A 24,401-nucleotide genomic window follows, 5' to 3' on the forward strand; every position below is an offset into this window, starting at 1 on the left:
CGGATGGACCCTGTACAAAGACAATCCAAACACAGACAGGTGTTGTAAAGAATGACCAGTAGAGTGGAAATGGCATGAGACCGGGGTGTCGTTGCCAAGTCTGATGTCTCGGAGGTGTTCCGTGAACTGGTCAGCCAAGTGGCATCCCGTTTGACCGATGTATAGAGAAGGACAGAGAGAGCAGGAGATGCAGTAGATGACGCTGCTAGAAGTGCAGGTGAAGGAATCAGTGATATGTTAGGGTCGATGATGGGTACCTGTGAGGAAGGTGATGTTGGAGAGGTAAGGGCAAGTGTGGCAGTGTGGGTAGGAGCAGGAGAACGAGCCGGGTTGGGAGGTTGGGTTAGGGAAGTTGTGGGCTTGTTTGAAGGAGGGGAGGGATCAGTTAGAGAAGATGTGCGAAGTGAAGGGGTCGGAAGGCTCGGAGAATGGTGCGCTGGAGAGGTAAGATGGTGGGGTGGTAGGTGAGGGGAAATGGGAGGCGGGAGACAGCAGGGCAGGTTCAGGGGAAGAGAGCAGATGCACGGTCCACGGAACGTGCTCTGGCAAGGGCAGTGTGGATAGTGGTGAGGGGATATCCATGTAGGATGAAGTGGTAAGCCATGAGTTGAGACTGAGTCTCAAAGTCATGGTCATCACTGCAGAGCCTGCATAGATGAAGGAATTGGGAATAGGGGATGGAGAGCTTGGTGTGTTTAGAGTAGGAGGGGGAGAAGCTGAGGTATGAGTGTGAGTCTGTGTGTTTGTAGTGGATGGAGGTGGTGAGAGTGGAGTGATGAATGCTGACCAAAATGTCGAGAAAGGCAATGGAAGTGTCGGAAATAGTGCAGGAGAAGTGGAGGGCAGGATGGAAAGATTTGACAAAAGAGAGGAAGGAGTCTAGATGTTCATGGGAGAGTGAGGTTGCACTGAGGTCGTCAATATAACGACCATATAGTTCGGGAGTGGGACCAGTGAAACTTGAGAATATTTGGGCCTCAACGTAGCCTATGGCCATTCCTGAGATATGCTGGTAAAAATCACCCGCAAACAAGAAGCAGTTAAGTGAGAGGACAAGTTCAGCTAGACAAAGGAATGTGGATGTGTCAGGTTGGAGGTTGGGTCGAAGGTCAAGGAAATGTTGGAGTGCATGCAGCCCCTCATGGTGAGGGATCACTGTGTATAGGCTCCTGATGTCAAGAGAGAAGAGATGTTTAGAGGGGCCAGGAAGGAAGGAGAAATATATACATACACATACGTATATATATAGTCGTATTGAGAGAGATGGCTTTGTACCAAGTGATGAGAGGTTAGAGTATGAATAGAAGAACAGAAACAGGTGTCTTGCAGAGGAAGGGAAAATGGCTAATCCAGTTAGAAAGAGAGAGTGGGGGGAGAGGAGAGGAAAGTGAAAGAAGATAAAGATGTGTCGGTGGAGATATACAAGTGAAATAGTTCAGAGGACTGGATAAGATGATTCGGCAGGTAAGTTTGCAAGTGTACAAAAGTGGGAGCTAGAAAAAGGACACAGTGAATGGTGAACACAGGTATCAGAACTAGCAAAATAATGTAGTTGATTGCATAATCACAAATGTTACACTCCTGTACTGAACGCTTTGGGTGTTACTGTAATGGCACAAACCAGAAGAAATACTCATAACAGATATGCACATATTTCAAGATTGTAAAAAATCAAGTTCTAATGCAGAATATACAAAGATCCTTCAAACTTAACAAATCCAATTCACCAATATACATACCATGGTGTAGAATCATGAGAACAAAATTCCTCTTGTGTCAAATGGTAACAGCCTTTCCTTGTTGATGGAGTTGCTTTCCATTCAAATGAATGACAATGATAGATGAAGCAAACTAACTTTTGATTACGAATTTTCTGCTGAAGTTTGCAATATATCTTAGCAGTGCGATTGCAAGCTTGATATTGAACAAAGGCTATTGATGACATAAGTTTCTGAGCAAGTATGGTTTGCTCTAAATGGTTAATACATTTCATACTAATCATATGAGTCTTTTTTGCAAGCCAGTAAATGCTGTATGCTGCATTGTGGTGCCTGAAATACCTTGGTACTGGTCTGGTTTTGTGAGCAAAAATATTTAACAATGTTTTCTTAAGAGTGTATTTGGTTTTAAATGGATGTGGCATTGTGATACAACATTCTTGAATTTTCTTAAGAGTATGAAGAAGAAAACGTCTCCGCTTTACTCTTGAGAGTGACTTACGATCAATTTTGATTTTGCGACACCGAGTCATTTTTTAAAAATATATTATTTGGAGGGAAAGTGGACTTTGTATCATATAACCAATTACATGCAGGTTTTCAAAAATGGTATATTAACACATGTAATTACATTGGAAGAGACATTTAGAAGTACATTAAGGTATTTATACATGTGTATATATATTAAAAAAAATATATATAGATAGATATATTCAGACATACTATTCATACATACAAACTAAATTAATGAAGTATATATAAGTAAACTGGTGCATGTGATTATCTGAAGATATATGTTTGCATATGCATATATATGCAAGCATTTATTTACAGATATATGCTGTGTGTGTATGTGTGTGCACATTTACAGTTGTTTATAAAGAAGTACGTAAGAAAATATAAGGGTGAGCGTGTGTGCATCTGTTGAGGTAAATAAATATTTTCAAGAGTTAGTTAAATCTAAATACATATTTGTGAACGTTTTTGTGTACCCATACACATGAATGTGTGTGAGATATGACCATGTAGAAATCCAAATATCATTCAGTAAATATAGCAATATAATTGAAATAGAAAATCTCACAGTGAAACATGAACAGCCATATCATAATCAGATCAAACTGAGATTTGATTCTTGATTATTTAAAATAAAATGTTATAATCTATAAGTCAATTCTCTTTTTGCTTTCTTTTTCTAAATACTTATTTCTTTCTGTCTAGTTCCAATTCCTTGAAACCTACTTAATTCAAAGAATTTAAGCACTCTATCTACTAACAGTGCAGGTATGGATGTGTTTAATCTGAAACACTGGATATTACCACAAAGCAAACATAAAAGTTGAAATACCAGTGATGTGAATTTGGAGTGTGAGTATAATTTTTATCTCCACATCCCTATTCACAAATTCAAAGTTGATGTGGGTGTTGTGGGTAATGTTTATGTAGAGACACTATTAATGTTGGTATTGACTGAAGTAGTTTGGGAAGTGACAGTGTTTGTGGTGACATGATGATGTTGATATTTGAGATAGTGGCATTAATATTAGTGAAAATGTTGTTGGTGATGATGTTCATAAGGTTTAATGAGATTAAGGCTTAAGTACTTTGAAAGCAAAAAAGGGTGGACAAAAACTTAAATATATTGATTATCCAGGTGTGAACAGGGACTAATATGGTTTTATTTACCACCTGTATCTGAATGGTATCTCATTTTTGACTAAGGTAGTTTTATTATATTTGTGCTTGCATTTATAACTGAAAGTTTCTTATAAGAAGCTTGTAATTAGATGCATGTGTTTATTTGTTTGCATTTGAACAGAAAAACATTAGTGTATAAAAGTGTGTGGTAATACCTGTATACAAAAATATGTGCAAATGTGTAAGAACATTAATGTTAATGAGTCTATATGCCTGCGTGTAATTCAAATGAGTGTGTATTTTTCTTTAAGATAGTCTAATAAAATGGACTTATACTCAGAGCATTTTAAAAAATCCCCGTTAACTGGGGAGTAGTGATAATTTAGTGAAGTCAAATTGGAATACATCGATGTGTGTAAGGCAGATTATGTATGACCTTAAGAATCTGTGTATGACTGGTTGAATATATGTAGAGGCAGTTCCATACAATAAAATACATTAAAATATAACAGAGTTAACTATTAGTAAAGACTAATAAAATTCCTGTGCAACAATAAACCACCCTGATAGTTTCCTGATAAGAGATGATTCAGCAATCCTGGTCAGAGATTCAGCTGGTTGATTCTAAGGGTAGAGTAAATAAGTTCAGCCCAAGTGTATCTCAGATGTTTTTGAGTCTGTTACATGCATTTTTATGAAACAAAGTAGACTTCTCTTTCAGATTTTTATATGATACAAATTTCTATCAAAACTTTTGACAGATATGGTCTTCTTTCTGAAAAGTTAATTGAAGGTGTAAGCAGTATCCTCAATGCAAAACCAAATGGCAATTTTTTCCATCATTGGTAACTATCAAGGAAAAAACATCTGTCACATTTTCATACATGTAATTTTTGCTGAAATTGTTAGTTTTGCAATAAATAATGATAATGATGACAAAAATCAAAAGTTAATATCACTTTTCAGCTAAAATCCTCAACAAATTGCAGTGTTTTAACTGGTAGCATCACATTGTGAAATATAGGTGAATAAATGAAAACCTATCTGCAGCTTTTGATGAAAGAAAGGTAGTTAGGTATATAATTGATGTATTTATGAGTGAGGGTGTATAATTACATAAAAGTGGCAATTTCTGTTAATCTATTTTGTATATCAAAGTGCCAAAATAATTATCATTAAGGTATGCATCACTCTCACTTCAATTTCTTTTAGTGTGTGTGTTATGTATGAGTATATGCATGTTTGTATGTGTGCATATATATGTATGTATATAAAAAAAACACAAAAATTTCTAACTACTACTAATCCCTCATGATGTGTTGGACAGTGAAGGGAGAGACATACAGAGGGAGTGAGAGTGAACGAGGTCAAATGTTACTATGTATGTGTATATGTGTATGCATATTTATACTGAAGTTTGCAATAATGACTGACACGGCTTTATAAGATCTGCACCAGCACGGAATTTTAAGCAATAACAATCCCCATTCTACTGATTGCTGTGACTACCAGTATTGTTGCCACTATAATCATTATTGCAACCTAAATACCACATTACAACTACTACTACATCATTATTCCCTCACTATAGTCATACAGCCTCCCTCGTGGCTTTAAAACAACTTTCTACCAGGAAACCCTATATTGTATTAACTTGACCAACTAGGAATATCAGCCAAATCTCTCTTAAATCAGTCCACTGTCAAAGAAAAATAAAAGACAAACATTAATGATAATGTAATCATAGATACCTCACCTTTCTGTATATATATAAAAACAAAAAAGACAATTACACAAAATGCTTCTGTCAGTTTTCTCAGTCCCCAACAACTACACACAAGACAAACACTCTCTTGCAGACATATTCACAAAGGAAAGGTTTGACTCTTGGTATTGCACTGGGTAATGTCTACATCTTTAGTTAGCTTTTCAGTAAGATGACCATAACTATCAGAAGATAGGAATTTATAAGAAGTAAAAGTCTGAAAGAGAAGTCTATTTTGTTTCATAATAATGCATATAATTCAAAAACATCTGTGATACATTAAAACTTTAAATTCTTTTTTTAAGAAAAATACTGAGCTCTGGAAAAATGCATTAAACTTTTCCAGCTCATCTTTCTCAAAAGAGGAGCAATATTAGAGAAAGTGAGCTTTGTGAACAGAATAAAGGGAATCATGTGCAGTAAGAAAATGACTAAGACTGCCAACATTATATTGTGCTAATAAATAAGGAAAAACAGAAAGAAACACAAAAGCTTTCATAAAAATATTCACACTAAAATATATTAAATACTTTTCTCCTAAAGTCTTTAGCATTTAAACTAGCCATAGCCAACCTCTAGCACTTATCATTCTAAAAATAAACACTCATGTCATTGACATGTCAAAGCTACTAGATAATGCATGACTAATTCATATTAATGTAAATAAGTATGACATTTGACAGAGAAATATGAATGCTAAAGGGTTAAAAAGGTTTTTTTTTTTCATCTTTCATATTCCTGATTATGATATATCAACAAATATCAAACATTATTCTTCTGAGACATAGAAGCAGAGTTTTCAATTTCAAGAGAGTAGATTTGAACACAAATAGTACACTCCTTGATTGCAAAGAAAGTAACAGGATTACTGTTAGAGGAATTGAACTCATGACCCAGTTCAGCAACACTCCCAGTATCAAGTTAGATTCTACACACTAATTCAGTGTCAGTTGCATGTATTATGATGTATTATTAGGTAGAGTTAGAAAGAGAGGGAGAGTAAAGAAAAAAGAAAAATGACTCAGCTATTACATCTGTTTTAAGCATTATTATAATCACTCCATTATGTCAAAGCAACCATGTAGTAATTCTTCTTGCCAAGATGTTGATCTACTGCCATTTGTCAGACATCACAAGTGACAAGTCTTTTTTAATATAATCCGTAGATTATCTGGACTGCTTAAGAGAACTGCTTTCGTGTGTGTGTGTGTGTGTGTGTGTGTGTGTGTGTGTGTGTGTGTGTGTGTGTGTGTGTGTGTGTGTGTGTGTGTGTGTGTGTGTGTGTGTGTGTGTGTGTGTGTGTGTGTGTGTGTATGTGTTTGTGTGTGTGTGTGTGTGTGTGTGTGTGTGTGTATGTGTACCTGTACGCATACCTATTCTACATAAAGTGATGGTAAATCCAGAATTTTAATTAACAATAATTTGATTCCTAGTTGAGCTATTTTCATCTTTTTTCTGATTGTTATTAAATTTTGTGCAAAGACATATCTCTATATAAAAACAAATTATATGTAGTGACAAGCAACACCAGTCTGAGTTTTCTAGAATAATCAAGATATTGATAAAATATTTGATTATAACCAACAGCAAGTCTGATTTTTTTTTTTTAATTTCATGTAACTTGGCCACCTTCTTCAATACCTTCAGTTGAGGGGGTCTTGCCTTGTCTTGCAAGTTACTTAGTAACCCTCATTAGTGCCAGTACCACATTAAAAGCACCCAATACATACTTAAAATACATAGCATTAGGAAGGGCATCAAGCAATAGAAACCATGCCAAGCTTGGTGCAGTCCTCTGGCTCACCAGCAACTAATGAATCATCTAACTCATGCCAGCATGGAAAACAAATGTTAAAAGATGATAGTGACAACAAAGAAGAGAAAGATGTATACCACTCAATAATAGTCTTTTGCCCTTGAAAAAGTCAAGAAACTGTAACACAACAAAGCCTTTGATCACATGTGACATGAGAATGTCCTACTTAGGTTACCAGCCTAAGGGTTTTATCCATCTCCCTCAACTGAAGGACAAGAAATTTTCTATCAACTCACATCATAACAGTGTATACTGACATTGCTCTCTCTCCAGCCAATATTATCAACTTTGAAGTACTTTGAGGTTTTGGTTAAGACACCCACAATATTTCTGTTGCCAGTTCTAAAGCACAACTCTATACAAATGATTCCTTGGGGTTGATTCATTTGACTAAAAGAAATTTTTCAAGGTGGTGTCCCAGCATGGCCACAGTCTAATGACTAAAACAAGTAAAAGATAAAAGAAACAAGCTGAGCTATCTACTACAGTGCTATCCTAAGAATCCAGGGAAAGTTTTCTCTAACCAATGCATAACAAATTGTGAAAGAGTTCATCATGAGACCCCTTCTCTTTTCTTCCAGACACCAGTTTATTTAACCTAGAGTAATGCTTTAAATATACATATATCATCATCATCATCATCATCATTATTTAACATCTATGTTCCATACAGGCATTGGTTGGACAGTTTGACAGGATCTGATGGGCCCAAGGACTGCATTATGCTCCAATGTCTACTGGGCATGGCTTCCACAAATGGATGCCCTTTCTAATGTCAGCTACTTTACAGTGTGCCTTTTTTTTATGCCACTAGCACAAGTGAATTCACCTTGCAGCTTACAAGACTATAAACACTGAGCACTTGGGGCAACTTTATTCTAGGAGAATAAGGAATAGGTAAAGTGTGGAAGGTAAAGGTAAAGTGTGAGAGAAAAGGGCCAGAGCAGAACAGGCTTCATGCTGTAGAGGAGCTACATGACTACTGACGTTTCAGAAAAGAGGGTTGGCATGGACCTTCCACTTTCAGCATATGGGGTAGATAAGGATGAGAGGTGCCAGGAGTGATTGGAGGAGTAGGGAATATTTAATAGTATAGATTAGCAGAAAAGAAATGATGATACAACCCTGGCTAGAGAGTTACTGTTGGCAGGAAATGAGTGGCAGTAGGATTTAGTTCCAAACCTACTGGAAAGGGCCAGAAAGTGGTTGTCAGACAATTTCTACAACTTCACCAGACCCACATGCTGGTCACCTAATCCCCTGATTATAATCCTATCGATAACTACGTGTGGGACACAGTTGAGAAAGACACCAACCATTCTGCCTGCAACACCAAAACTGAGCTGGTAGACAAGATCAAGGAGGTGTCTGAAAATCTTCCCAGGGCACAGTGAGGAATGCATGTGCCAAGTTCTGGAGCCATCTTGAGGGTGTGGTGGAAACTGAGGGTGGCGACTTTGGGTAAGCTATTATTTTCCAGCCATAATGGGCTTGATATTTTTTGATTCTTTAAAATACACTTTTTTGGGGGGATAGGAGACCGTTTTCTTTCCCTTTTATGGAAACTGTCAAATTTAGCCATACACTGAGTATGTGTAGTCAATAGTGTTTACAACACTAATACTGCTTTTAATTCATATGTATGCATCATCGTGGCATACCAGCAAATGACTTTTACACTATTTGAATCAGGTAAGTCACAAAAATGGTGAAATATTGGTAGTCATCACTCCTGGATGGGACTGGAGGCAAGTTGTCTCACCTATGACTGTGGGGTTGATAATATATACATATATGCATGTGTTGTGTATATGTGTGTGTATGTTTGTATGACTATACTACTGGTGCTATTATTATTAAGGTGGTGAGTTTACATTCTGAGTTCAAATTCCACCACAGTCAACTTTGCCTTTCATCCTTTTGGGGTCAATAAAATAAGTCCCAGTGAAAGACTGGGGTCGATGTAATTGACTAGCTCTCCCTCCACCCCCAAAAAATTTCAGACCTTGTGCCTGTAGTAGAAAGGATTATTATTATTCATATTGTTCTTATTGTTGCTATCATCATCATCATTATTATCATTTATTCCAATGTGTCTTGACACTACTTATATGCTCAAGGCCATATACTACCAATTCCATTCAGTACTTAAAGTCACACCTTGACACCTAGTTCATTTCTTTTCTACCCTTTTTCCCCCCAATGCCATCCAAATTCTGGACCTTCCCAATTTGATACTCTTTGTCCTTCCCTTTAGGTTTTGTATGCAAACTTACAGATACAACCTCCCATTTCCTTTCAATACTATTCACTCATGCATCTTCCTTTCTTCTCCTTCCTAACTACTTCATTTTATATATTCTTCACTTCTCTCTCTCTCTCCCTCCCCTCTCTCTCTCTCTCTCTTTCACTCCTCTTATTCCTTTCTTTCTCCTCCTCTATATACATATTCATCTTCCTAACTTAGTAGCCAAGTTACTGTTCTGATCATATACACTGAAATATTTCGATTAACTGCTTCATATTTTGAAATGTTTTAACTGAGGAAGATGCTATGTAATAGACACATTTCTTATTATATATTACGTAGACCTGAAACGTACATATTAGATGACTTCAAAATAACATCATTTGGTTTACTTCATTATCACAACTTAAACAACTCAATGCCAATAGAAACCAGATTCCAGATTCCACTTACGCAGTAATAATTATTACTAACAAGTAATATGCACTTGGAAAGATGCATCATTACACATGTCAATGCCCAGGTCACACACTGATTTTGATTCAAGGATTGCAATCTCTCGTGGGTTAGTGTGACAGTAGTGCCAGGCTTGAACTTTTCCAGCATTAAACTGCACGTTATTTTCCTCAGCTCACCTGTATACTGAGTCCAACTCCTGTTGCAGGTGTACAACATCTCCGGGAGTTCTGTATCCTCTGAGAGACTTTTGTATTATCTGCATAGCTAGCAAGGGTAGGTATCTGAGCAGCTATGAGCATGTCTGAGAGGGCCACTCTGAATAGCAGTGGCCCTGTAAAAAAAAAACAATCACTATTGTGTTTCCTTTGAGGTGGCTCCACTGGCCACCACTACCTAACTTCTATTTATTAAAAAGTGGTATAGCCATCCTCCAAGTTCTCTGCCAAGATCATGTAGCTTGTGACATATCATACTATGGTTGACTTTATCAAAGGCTTTTGCAAAGTCGAGATATACCACATTCAAATTCAAGTTGTTGATTAACTGCTTTAACACCCAGTTGTAGTGCTGCAAGAGATGTGTCAGGCAGCTTCTATCTGGTCAAAAACATGCTGAATGTTAGTCAGTAAGTCATTCTCTTCAAGGAATGCAATTAGTTTCCTTTGGACTATTCATTCCATGACTTTACTGACATGTGAGGTCAGAGAAATAGGCTTATAATTTTTAGCATCTGCTCTGCTTACTCCTTTATGGATAGAGCATATTATTCCCTCCTTCAATTTGCTTGGGATATTACCACTTGCATGATCTGATAAAGATTGCTGAGAATCCATCAGGGCCAACAGCTGAGTTTGCATCTACCTCATTTATAGCCAGTATTACATCTCCTTCTTTTATGTCAGTGTAATCAATTATTACCGCCTTCCTTGTTATAGGTATAGTGGCAACAGAACTCTGCTGGTTCGTTCATTTTCCAGTGTCTTAATGGGGTAGTGAAAATACTTTTGAACTGTCTATTCAGTATTTCACTTATCCTCAATGTGTTTCTTGTGAGGGAGACATCCTGTTGGATGAAGGGCCCTATCTTGTAATGTACTGAGGCCATTTTTTGGCAAAGTTAAAGAGAGCTTTAGGGTTTGACTTAATAGTTTTTATAACCCTGGCTTCTGTATTTGCTCTCTTTTTATGGGACTGTTGCAAATTTTTTTCTCAATCTCCACCAGTGTTGTTTTCAAGCAAGTCTTTTCCCCATTTTCATTGTTCAAGCAGTTTACAATTTTTGCTTGATGTTTCATAAAAATTTTCCTCTGTCTAGATATCTCATTCTTGTGTGTGTTGGACTTGTGCTCTGGGACAAATTTGTCACATATGGCTTCCATTATGGACATGAAATGTTGAAGTTTTATATCAATGTCTGGTGTGGAGAAAATTTAGGCCAATCCTGTTTGAGTATCTCTTTCTGATTCAATTTCCAGTTTGCTTTATGAAAGTTCAGATTGGAGAGACTGTGGGTGCTTCTTAAAGGCTGCATGTCTGCAGCTTGTTTTAGTCCATACATAATCAGCTCTATTATATTGTGATCCAAGACTAGTGATTGTGTCACTTTCACATTATGGATGATATCCATATTGTTTGTGAAGCAGAGATCTGGTATATTATTTTCCCTGGTTGGTTGGAGCAAAATTTTCTCCATGAATGAAGCATTGTTGAGGTGGAGCAGGGACTCCACCTGTGCTTGTTGGCAATGTGTCATTCCTGAGAGCATGGGGCCCTCAGGTCACCCCACATTGGAGAGGCTCAACTCACTTACAAGGAACACATTCATGTTTCGCTCCAGTTTGGTGAGAACTATTTTTGTGAGACAATCTTCAAACTTGTCAGTGTGATTTGGAGCATCTGGTGGGCAATATGCGATACATAAAACAATGTCAAGTTGTCTTATGAGTACAATTTCACTATCATATACTGAATTTGAATATGATCCACACAGATGTATACTGCAACTTCACCATGTCTCCTTTCTCCTCTGTTCATTCATAATACAACATACTTTGGTTTGTGCATCGCTGCATCCCCTATATCAGATCTAAGATGTGTTTTCACAAGTGCTATACATAGAGCTTGATTGCATGCAATGAGGTCTTTCAGGAAAGATTTTGGTTTGGTTGTTGAGGAGCAACAGATCTCTGATATTCAGTAGAAATATCAGTGTATATATATATGTGTATTTATACACACACACACACATATACATGTATATATACACATACACACACACATAAATATAAATTTTGAATTACATCATAACCACTTTCTTAGCTGAACCAAAGAGACAGTGTTTCCATTAGTTTTTCACTTGATGATACTATGTGCTGGTGACAATTCCTTACTGAAATGTTACTTTCAATTTTCTTTCTGGTGACAGGAGTTGGGATGTGAATTCAGAAAAGATGGAGTTGTAGCATATACTACAACATATCTACTGGTATGCTTTACCAATTCTATCTCTCCACCACCTTGGGTTGGTACTTTATTTATTATCACTCAAAAGAGTGACCTTTTGTGTTCTAAAGTTAGAGCACTGTGAGTCAGAACAACTACAACAATAATACTACTGAATCAGGACTGACCTTGGGTTAAGATCAATAACAACATGTACTCAAGGACACTTGAGATAAACATGACACAAGAGCATCATTTTCATCTCTTTTTGACTCATATTCAAAATCTGCCAGGGTGAAAGTTATATTTCACTCCTCTGTAATCAATAAAGTGGTGACTACTTAATCTTTTATTATCAATTCCTGCAAAAATTTGCAGTCTTATATCAATGTTAGGAATAATTATTATTATTATTATGACTGCTAAAAAGTATTAATGTTTCAGCAAAAGAATGAAATTCTTGTATACTAACGTTTGTGTCACTGCAGCAATATCTTCTGCTGATGACTGGAAAAATGTTAGAACTGCATGGCACTGTGAAATTTTGGGTTCAAGTTTAGTGAGCAGCTGTGGAAGAGAAAACAAAAGAAAAATAAAAAGAGAAAGAAATAATATGAAATGCACAAATGGAAATTAGGTAAGTCAGTCTATGAAATGTGATAATAATGGTGTTCAAAGTACTGCTGTTTAGTGATAATATTCAGTAAATCCATCTATATAGCAACTGAAGTAGAATGACAAGAATATGAACAAGAAATATCAAATTTAACAAAAAAGGAAACAAAATGTAGATATGTACCTTACAGTAATTATCTAAGGGGGTAAGTCTTTTGAGGGCAACATCTCTGACATGGCTGCGGCCAAAGAATATCTTTCCTGGAAATAGAAAACAAAATGTGAAAAGAATAGATTCAATATATGTCTGAATAATATAGCAACAATAACAATAATGGTAATAGTGGTCGAAAAGATTCTGTCAATAATGAAATGAGCAACAATGATTATAATGACAATAATGACGATGACAATGATAATGATGATGATGATGATGATGATGAAAATATTAACATGAAAATTGACAACGTCCTTGCTATTGATCATTCCTTTAATAATGATGTTGATGATCATTATGGGGATGCTGATGGTAATGATGATCATTTCCAAAAACAGATACCATACAGGTACCAACAGCCAATCCAGAGGAAGATTGTATCTTATCTGTGTAATATCACATAAACAGGATGTAAACACTATTCACGAGAACCATGGGAGCCCATGAAAGGGAATGTGACTAGCTGATGCCTGATATTTGAAAAAGAATCTATGGAAAGTAGTAGAAGTTTGAGAAAATTGATACAAAGTAGTTAAATGAAGCCTGATAATGAGGGGTTTCATATGATTGAGATGAATACAGACATTTAATCCAAACTGGTCTAACCTATGTAAGAAGACAAGCATTATGGTCCTTACAGTCATTTTGAAGTTCACTCTCAAGTAGTGATGATAAAATTGAAAATATAACTATGTTGTTAGGGCTCAACCAAAGAAGAGGGACACGAAAATCAGCATTGTAATTTAATTTAAAAAAACCCTCAATTGACTTTTCAGTACAGCTGTTGTATATAGTTGTGAACCATTCTATCCAATGATATCGCTTATATGCAAGTGAGCCAAGCAGATACATCTGTGTTGGTGAAAGATATTTTGACTCAATAGCAAAAAAGAAATACTTGTGTGATGGGTTTTTTAAAAAATATTTCTTACAGTAATAAGGCAGTGAGCTGACAAAACCATTAGTACACCAGACAAAATGCTTAGTGGCATTTCATCTGTCTACATACTTCTGAGTTCAAATTCTGCTGAGGTTGACTTTGCTTTTCATCCTTTTGGGGTTGATAAAATAAGTACCAGCTGAATACTGGGATTGATGTAGTCGGCTTAATTCCACTCTCCACAAAAACTGCTGGCCTTATGCCAAAATTTGAAATCAATATTTCTGACAGTAATGGCCTTATATTAGTTTATTACAGCAATGTAATAAACAAATATAAACCTGATGGCAATAGCACATATGGCAGAGATGACTGTAGATTTGTAACATATACATAAGTAATGGGAGTTGTTTGTATAACAATGACACAGAGATGATGATGTCTGTTATTTTTGTTATCAAAAACTGTGTTAGCTATAGCTTTCCAGGTTAAATTATGTTCATATATTGCAACATGAAAATTAAACTATTTTCATAAACAATACAAAAACATGGTCTTTCATCCAAGAAAGAGGCCTTGTTATTTTATTATTAATATCTACATTATTAAAAAGGTGGCAGGCTGGCAGAATCGTTAGCATGCCAGACAAATTGCTTATTGGTATTTTATCTGTCTTTATGTTCTGAGTTCAAATTGTGCCAAGGTCAACTTCGCCTTTCATCCTTTTGGGGTCAAAAAAATAAGAATCAGTTGAACACTGGGGGTCAATGCAAGCGACTTATTCCCTGCCTCTAGACTTGCTGGCCTTGTGCCAAAATTTGAAATTAATATCAATATTATTAAAAGTAATATTATGATATTTAGTTTACATCACTAAGTTCTTCACTAAAAACTCTGCTGGTGACTTTGTCTTTCATCAATAAATTAAATTCTAATTCTTCTCTGTACAATGTCCTTGATTTAATATACAGAATAAGAAAAAATCATTGTTATTACTATAATTAACAGATGCAAACATGACAGTGTGGTTAAGAAGAACACTTTGCAATTAGTCCTACTGCATGTCTCCTACTAGAGCTCCAGGTCAATCAAAGCCTTGTGAATGGATTTGGACAATGGAAACTAAAGAAAGTGGTGATGGTCGATGTGACAAGTACCAAAAGATTTTTTCAAACAGTCCTTGTGTCGCTTCTTTGGTGTCTCTCAGTCACAATGGCTGGAGAGTTCATTGTACAGCATGATCTTTGGCAAGTGATGATCCTTCATCCTAGAAACATGCCTGCCCAGGGTAACTGAGACTTCAGCAGCATGTCCTCAATGCTGGTGACCTTTGCCTGTTTAAGGACTCCAACATTGGTTATGAACTCACTCCAGTGGATGCTAAGGATGGTGCAGAGCAGTGCAAGTGGAGTCTTAGATGATGGTGATAAGTGACCCACGATTGAGCTCTACAGGAGGGTGGTAAGGACTATAGCTCTGTACTCACTGATCTTGGTGCCCTTTTTCAAGTCTTTGTTGTTCGACACCATTGCTAGTCTGGTATTAATTTCCCAGTCAATGACATCTGACGTGATGGTGCACCCCAGGTAAGTGATTTACTGGACCATTTTCAATTTAGTCTCACCAATGGCAAAGTGAGGAGGGTAGTACTCTTCCTGAAATGCAGGCTGGTGGAGTACCTCCATCTTCTTTAAGTTGACTGACTTCTAACTCAAAGAACCGAGCAGCCTCTGTGAAGCAAGGAGTAAGTGTTACAAGGCTCTTTCTGCGCAAGCAACAAGGGCAACATTATTGGCAAAGAGGTCTTGGATCAGTTGTTCCAGGGTCTTCATTTATTAAACAGGCTGTCATCAAGATGGCATCTGATGTAGATTCCACCCTCACCAGCAAGATCTTCTATGGCTTGCTTGAGTATCGTGCTGAAGATGGTGAAGAAAGTCAGTGACAAGATGCAATGCTGCTTCACTCCATTAGTGATCAGGAAGGGCTCTGAGAGGTCACTTCTGAGTCTGACTTGGCAATGCTGGTCTTTGAGCAGCTGGATGACAACGCTCAGGAACTGGGGGGCGGGGATAGATAAAAAAAACTCCATAATCTGTCACATTTCTATCCTACTCACTGTATTGAATGCTTTAGTCAGGTCACATATAGCTCTTTGTTTTTCTCCTAGCATTTCTCTTGGAACTGCCTGAGAACAAACACCATATCTACAGTGCTCTTGTTGGCTCTGAAGCCACACTAGCACTCTGGAAAGTGTTCTTCAGTGATGATGGGTAGCAGTATGTTCATCAGAATCCTTGCAAGGATTGTTCTTGTGATGGAAGCAGAGTAATCCCCTGGTAATTAAAGCAGTCTGGTTCTTCCCATTTGTTTTTGTAAGGGTGATGACAATAGCTTCACACTGGTCTTGTGATAGTTTGTCCTGCACCCAGAAACAGATGTAGAGCTTGTGGACTTTTGTAGGCAATGCTGGGCCCCCATACTTCCAAATCTCTGGTGGGATTCAATCACCTCCTGCTTCTTTGCCATTCTTTAGCTGCTCTATGGCTTTGGTGGTTTCTTCAATAGTGGGCCATGCAGAGAAATATTTGTTATTATTATTATTATCAAGGTGGTGAGCTGGCAGAATCATTAGCAAGCTGGGCAAAATAGTTAGCGGCATTTCATCCATCTTTACATTCTAAGTTCAAATTCTGCTGAAGTCAACTTTATCTTTCATCCTTTTGGGGGTCAATAAATTAAGTACCAGTTGAGTACTGAGGTCAATGTAATCGACTTAAAATGAAATCCCCCCAAATTTCAGGGCTTGTGTCTATAGTAGAAAGGATTATTATTATTATTATTTGTTAAATAAATATGCTCACTATACCTCATTTGCCTTTGTTATTCTGACATAGTATAATAAAAAAGAGTAAATGAATATATTTCTCAAATAAACTCACTTCTTCAAGCAGTAAATTAAGGAGGCGGGGTAAGACTGTTTTTCTTACTATTTTTCCTTAACCCTTTTGTTACCATATTTATGTTGAGATACTTTGTATTTCTTTTAATTAATTTTAAATATAACAAATAATTTAGTAAAATAACTTAGTTATTAAACTAAAGTTAGGAATATAAATTGTGACTAAGGTATGGTGGAAGATTTTAATTCAGAACTTTTGAAAACAAGACATTAGTACTACAGAGCCAGAGTTGGTTTCAGGCAGGTTGATATAAAAAATGTCAAAATAGTTATTCTTATGTCACATAATACACATGGTTAAATATATATTGTTTCCCAAACTCACTTTTAAAACTGTAAAGAAATATCTTTTGAGACTATTTTTGTTATTGTTTTCTTGTAAAATATTTCAAAATTTGGTATTCTGAATTTGGTCGTTTGAAATTTAGCATTATGATTGGTACCTTCATTCAAGAATTGGGATTGATTTAATTAACCAAGTTCCTCCCACCAAATGTTAGGTCTTGTGCCAGGTTAGAAATAATTATCATTATCATATTTAGAGTTTTTCAAAGTTGGACATGCTTTGTCTCACTCTGATGAAATTGGATTTTTTTTACCATGTTTACTAAATGAAAAGTTCCCTCTTTTGGATTATTTTCATATATGGAACCTTACAAAAATGAGGAGTTGACTTAATTACCTCATGGCATCTTCTTCATATGGGTTGATGGTGAAAGGTGAAGTCAAGAGAGTAGGGTTGAAATACTCCCTTACAAAAAATTTCTCAACTTATGAAAACAAGTTTTAAAAAATAATTAAACTTCAAAAAGATATTTCCAGCAAAACTCACACACTTTAACTATTTTGTTACCAACCCAGCTGTAACCGGCTCTGGCTCTTTAGTATAAATGTCTTGTTTCCATATGTTCTGAATTCAAATCTTCCACCAAATCTTAGTCACAATTTATGTTCCTAACACTAGCTTAATGGTAACGAAGTTATTTTACTCAATTCTTTGTTATATTTAAAATAATTGAAAGAAACATCTCAAAAGAGTATCTCAAAATAAATACAAGACACCTGATGAAGGCTGGAGGGTATACCAGCCAAAATGTTGTGTTAACAACAAACAAGATGAGGGCAAATATCCATCAATGGTAAATAATATATATAATCCCTCATCTCTTAAATATAGAACTGTAGTAACAAAAGGGTTAAAAGGAAAAAAAATGACATTTGTTAGACAAAATGGTTAGCATCAATAACAACAGTACACAAGCACACATGCACCAGTTGTCATGTGAAGAAAATAAGGTAAAAGATAGCAGGTAGCAGTGTTTGCATGATATTAACAGGTCTCATTTTGAACATGAACTACCTAGCTGAAAGCAATTAGTTTGACATAGCTTTGTAACCAAGGAAGGTACATCTTTGCCAAAGGCTATCATTCTAAAGTGAAAGAAAGAGAACATTACCCACTTCTGCATTGCCAAAAGTGAAACATTTCCCCATACTCACAAAAGAATAATTAGAGGATAATATATGGGGATATATTGGTCAAATTAAGGATTACAAAACTTTATGAAAAGTTTTTACAACTGAAGGTCAAGTGAAGATGCATGCTCAGCTGGTGGATCATATAAGTAGCAATACATTACTATCTCAATACTAGGATTGATGAAATACAGTCAAGAATAGTGGCAACAATGTTGACTTTGGCTCATTATCACTTTTGTGGTATGGTAAGGACAGGTCATGAGTGCCAAGGTAACCAAAAACATGTTGTTTGGTAGGGTGTCAATGTACATAAAACTTATGACTTTATAAGACCTCAGAACCATACTAGAGTTGTGTTTATTGAGGATGAGGAAAGAAAAACTGATTATACAAGACTGAATCCCTAGCTGCTGCACACATGGCAGTAAGGGTCATCTGAACGCTTTCAACCAAGAAGAATTTGGTAAACTGAGTTGCGGCCTTGTCACAGCCCCTGAATGGCTGAAAGACTAGCCTTGTTCTCAGAACCCAAAACTAATGACCTGGAAGCCAAAGAATCTCTTCTCAAGGATATCACCATATTGTCTAACAACAAAAGAAGTAAACTGAAGATGGAAAGGCAAATTTTCAGAGACAGTGAAAAGCAAAAAAAGAGAAAGAGAAAAAAAGAGAGAAAACCAGTGAACCAAAAGAAACAGCATGTACAATTCATGAAGACAATCAGCCTTCATTACACAGGACAGCATGATGTTTATGGTCCTGTAAATAAGCAACATGGTACTAAGCTCAAAGCTGGGTGTTCTGAATTATAAAGGTAATGAAATATAATTATTATTATTATTATTATTATTATTAGCAGCAGCAGCAGCAGCATCAGTAGCATTTCTTCCAGCTCTTAACATTCTGAGTTCAAATCCCACTGAAGTTAGCTTTGCCTTTCATCCTTTCAGATTTGATGAAATAAAGTACTACTAGGACTACTTATGAAGCACTTGAGTTAATGTAAACAACTATCTCCCTCCCTCAAATTTCAAGCTTGGGGCCAATATTATTAATATTAATATTATGATTAAAAAATGTTTGCTAATAGTCAACAAAGTGTGTTTTTAGTTAAAAGAGCATTACTTTAATCGAATATAACCCACTTCAAATTTGTATGGTTTTGACAAAGACAAAAATAGTTATTTCTTGGTCAAAATTATATTACAATAAAAAAAAATTCAAATCAAAAAACATTAATCAAAAGCTTGATCTACTTCATATTGTAACATACTTTACCTGGCAGTACAGGCAATGTTTGCTCTTCAGTGCTTATTACATTATTGTCCTGTGGAAACAACTCCAAGAGGGATAACTGAAAAGAACAAGAATAATATCCTTATCAACATGATCTTCATTAGCACATCACCGTTATTTTTGTTATTATCACCATATTTTCATTTACATCAACATCTATAATGCCAGATCCTTGCAGATAGATTTCCTTCTGCCTTTAGTGGTGATCAGGCATTTAGTCATATTTGCTATTTATTAATAACTATGTAAAAAATACAATGCATATGTATAGTTCTGAGTCTCTCTTGACATCTATACTCAATAGCTGAGCACTCATACAGCCCTTGCCAGTAAGTTTGATCCAACATTCTGTATCCATCAGACATCAGATACAAGTATATCAGCAAGAGTCTAATCTATCATTTCAGACTTAGACAGTCTACAAAGTCCAAGGATGCAACCCATTCTCCAGTTAAAATTTATTAGACCTCATCAGTAAAGCATAGTCTAATTGGAATTGCAAGACCTTAAAATAACACAAAAATTTTTCATTAATGAACACTGAGTAGTATAAACTTCTCCTATCAGTAATTTCCCCCTCTCTCCCTCATCAGTTAGGAAGTGTAGTCAAGAGCTCTTTGTGACAGCATTAGTAATAGGGCTTTCATACATCACCAGTCACTAGGTATACACATTTAATAGATCATGACATCTTAACAGCTACCACAAGTAACAAAATTTTCATAGACTACCAAATATACCATCATTTGCCACTTTGTTTTGAACTGCAAGAATGTTGATAGTATTAAGACTTCATTGATGTCGCTTTTTCTCTGTTTATCATTATCCTAAACAGTCATTATTATTATAAATAACACTTCTATTATCATTGCTCTCTTCAGTACTAACCTCAATATCGATCTTCATCACCCCCAACAGTGTTTACTAGAGATGAAAGCCCAACTTTCCCCTATATTCTCTTCAATAAACCACACAAATTTGGCCAGTGATGAATGAGAGTCTCAACGTTACAGAATGGTTATGGTAAAAGTACTAGTGTTGATTTTATTCTTCACAACATTCCAATTAACATTTCCGCTCTCTTATGCTTTTATAGCTATCATTTCCATTCAAACAAATCGAGTTACAATTCTAATGACCCAACAACAATTGTATACACACACAAACATATTAAAACACAAAGGTATATCAACAAGAATACAGAAGTAAACAAAATCATAGACACATACACTTATATACATGTATTTGCATTTGCACACAGTTGTCATGTAATAATTAGTATGCACACATTTAGCTACTTTCTTTAATTAAGAATTAACCCAAATCCTCTTAACCTAGGTCATGAAATGTATCAGACAGATCTGCTCATCCAGGATTACCAACACTTATTACAAACCAATAAATATTAATCTGTACCCTGCTTACTACCTTCCTCTACCTACCCTTCTGTTTGTTTTACACACACACACACACAAGCAAACACTAAAGTAAGATCAGGGTTTTATTTGTTTTCCATTTAGTTTTGAGTAAGTAAATAAATAAAATTATTTCTTGTATTAATTACCATTTCCCTTGTCTATATATCTAAACATCTGAATATACACACACATGCTGACATGCATGCATGCATGCATGTATGTATGTATGTATGTATGTATGTATGTATGTATGTATGTATGTACGTATGTATGTATGTATGTAAGTAAGCTATGTAAGCAATGGTTACACAAATTGCACAGCGGGATCTATAGCCGAGTAGCAGAGAATCACAACCAGATGCAACAGATGTATGCGAGTGGCATAACATTGAAAAGGAGAAAGGAATTTCAATAAGCAATAATTCTTTTGGAAACTAGTTGAGCCAGGTATGGGGACATGCACTGTTACAGTATGTCACTTCATCCACCATTTGTGGATATTTGCTTGAGTTGTCCTGGGCAACCCTCCAAACACTATCCCAATCAGTCCCTGTCTCTGTAAGATACTTCCTCATGTGCCATACTATGTAACATGGAGTCAAACAACACAAGCTGTCATCCCAACTAAAACCTCAGAATAGAACACAATACATAGAATTCAACTTGGAAAATCGAACAACATGACCAAAGTCTGAGTCAACACTCATGAATCATACAAGTAATAGGACACGCCCCAGGTTCTGGTTGGAAACAGAATCTAATCAATGGTAACCCGTAATCCTAAGAAGCTTGTCAACAGGTGTTACATCTAATACCATTGGAACCAATCAGTTGGTCACATCAAGTGCTACCCGACTTGCATGCTAGCCATCTGTCAACCCAGACAAGTAGTAGGTGTAGCCACTACTCCTCCCTAGCCAACACACCTCCAATAGGGTTGCCACAGCGACTTACAAATGGCCAAGTTACAAAGACATGAGGGGCAGAAGGGAGTTATCCCTCAAAGAGAGAACATTTCAGATCCCCACACAAACAGGCCATTTCATGTTGAACCAAGAATTCCTAATTGTGGTGGATGACACTTCTGCACCACTCAGGTGACAACCCCCCAATCCAACCCAACCTAACCTGATCTCTGGGTTTTTCCCCATTTAACAGATGGCGTTCCTGATGGCTTTTACACCAACACTTCAAATGACATAACTTATAGGCAGTCAAAGTACTTCCCTGGAGGAGAGAACTTGATGGGTCTGTTTGGATAGTCACTACTGGTGAGAGTTTTACAAAATCAGAGTGCAAATCCTATCTCAACCTCTTTTAGTTGTTGTTTATGACATGCAGAGGAAACATTGGGTCTATTCTTTGGCATGCTAGTTTCCACATTGCATGCAATTCCTACCTCAACTTCTTTTAGTTGCCTTTTACGACATGCAACACAGGGAACATTGGATCTATTCTTTTGATTGCCTGTCTCCACACAGGAGACTAGTGCACAAATGAAATTAAACTAGAGACAAAAATTGAATACATTTTATCAAAATATACATATGGATTGTAAGCACATTGGATTATATGTAATATTCAATATTAATAACAGCTTCAAGATTAAAAATATAATGGTAAAAGTACAAATCATTCTGCCTTTACAACATATTTAATGCATATTAAAGATTCATTCCGGATACATACTCTCTTTACTCTTTACTCTTTTACTAGTTTCAGTCATTTGACTGCGGCCATGCTGGAGCACCGCCTTTAGTCAAGCAAATCGACCCCAGAACTTATTTTTGTAAGCCTAGTACTTATTTTATCGGTCTCTTTGTGCCGAACCGCTAAGTTACGGGGACGTAAATACACCAGCATCGGTTGTCAAGTGATGGTGGGGGGGACAAACACAGACACACAAACACACATACATATATATATACACATATACGACGGGCTTCTTTCAGTTTCCGTCTACCAAATCCACTCACAAGGCTTTGGTCGGCCCGAGACTATAGTAGAAGACACTTGCCCAAGGTGCCACGCAGTGGGACTGAACACGGAACCATGTGGTTGGTAAGCAAGCCACTTACCACACAGCCACTCCTGAGTATAAATATTGTATAACATTAGTTATTACAAAAAGTACATTGAAGTTGAATGGTAGAGGGAAGCTGTGACTGTTTAACATCTGTTTCTGACTCTATACATTGAATTTTATATGTTAAATGAGCATTTTTGTAATGAACTGGGAATCATTCACACTTTATAATTGTCAATTACTTTTTATAGCTTTAGCATGTATGCAATGTATATATTGCCAACTCAGACAGTATAGCTTCATATAATGTGAGTATATGTGTGTATGTATGTGGGTGAGTATGTCTCGATCAGCCTTCCATACTTGTTTCTGTTTGTTTCTTGTCCTACTCACAGTCAAGTACACACACACACACACACACACACATATACTTAACTACATGAAAATAACAACTAGCATACAATTTGGCCTTGTCTAGTTGCTACATACCTGTTGACAGTAATTCTAATGACTAACTAAAAAAGATCTAGTTCTGATCAAAAATGAAAACCAACCTAATAGAGTAGTTTCACTCAGTTTTTGATTGGCTGTAACTGACCAATCAATAACCATTCAGTAACATCACTTCAAACTTCTTCTGCGGCATTCATAAGGGCTGCAGCTTAGATTTAGATAGAGTAGCAGCAGGCTGTGGCCAATAGCTGGTCATTCAGCTTTATCATTGCAATGCATATTAACTCTCTCTCTCTCTTTCTCTCTCTCTCTCTCTCACACACACACACACACACACACACACACACACTTCTGCATGTCAGCACACAAAAATAACAGGTGCATACATACTGATAAGAACATATCAATTTCATGTTTGAAAGCTTCCCGATTTTTTATTAATTTTTTTTTTGAAATTTTTAAAATGTTGTAATACCTTATTTTGGCAATTTCTGTTTGTGTTTTATAATGGTCTAGCAGAGCTAAGTCAATTTTTTTTAATGGGAAAATAAGAAATTGTAGATCTTAAAATACATTTTCATCTTTTTGATTGTTAAATCATTGAAGTAGTGACCTCAGGAAATCACACAGCCACTTCTGTAGTATGCTCTTTAGTCTGAAAGCTTGCTTGTATTATTATTAATATTATTATTATTATTGCTGAGGTCCACTTAGCCTTTCATCCTTTTGGGGTCAATAGAATAAGTACCAGTTAAGTACTGGGGTCAATGTAATTGACTATCTCCCTCTCCCCAAATTTCAGGCCTTGTGCCTATAGTAGAAGGATTATTATTATTATTATTATTATTATTATTATTTAAGGTGGCAAGCTGGCAGAATCATTAGCATGCTGGACAAAATGTTTAACAGTATTTCACCTGTCTTTATGTTCTGAGTTCAAATTCCGCTGAGGTCGACCTTGCCTTTCAT

The 24,401-nt window shown here is 36.2% G+C and overlaps 1 protein-coding gene across 2 annotated transcripts in view; it reads right to left on the reverse strand.

Moving 5' to 3' along the window:
* The window catches only part of LOC106873660 (uncharacterized), a 100,656-nt gene that overhangs the window by 37,182 nt on the left and 39,073 nt on the right, over nucleotides 1-24,401 (reverse strand). Inside the window, exons 3-5 of one of the 2 annotated variants that reach the window (XM_052972755.2) lie at nucleotides 19,518-19,593; nucleotides 12,886-12,962; nucleotides 12,559-12,653 (exon numbers count right to left, since the gene is read on the reverse strand). In XM_052972755.2, coding sequence (XP_052828715.1) covers nucleotides 12,559-12,653; nucleotides 12,886-12,962; nucleotides 19,518-19,593 — 248 coding nt within the window. Of the gene's footprint in view, nucleotides 1-1,739; nucleotides 6,246-12,558; nucleotides 12,654-12,885; nucleotides 12,963-19,517; nucleotides 19,594-24,401 lie in introns of those variants that run through there. The other variant, XM_052972754.2, reaches the window with a different exon arrangement.

Source organism: Octopus bimaculoides, chromosome 14 (genome assembly GCF_046866305.1).
Source record: "Octopus bimaculoides isolate indiv1 chromosome 14, ASM4686630v1, whole genome shotgun sequence".
NCBI lineage: Eukaryota > Metazoa > Mollusca > Cephalopoda > Octopoda > Octopodidae > Octopus > Octopus bimaculoides.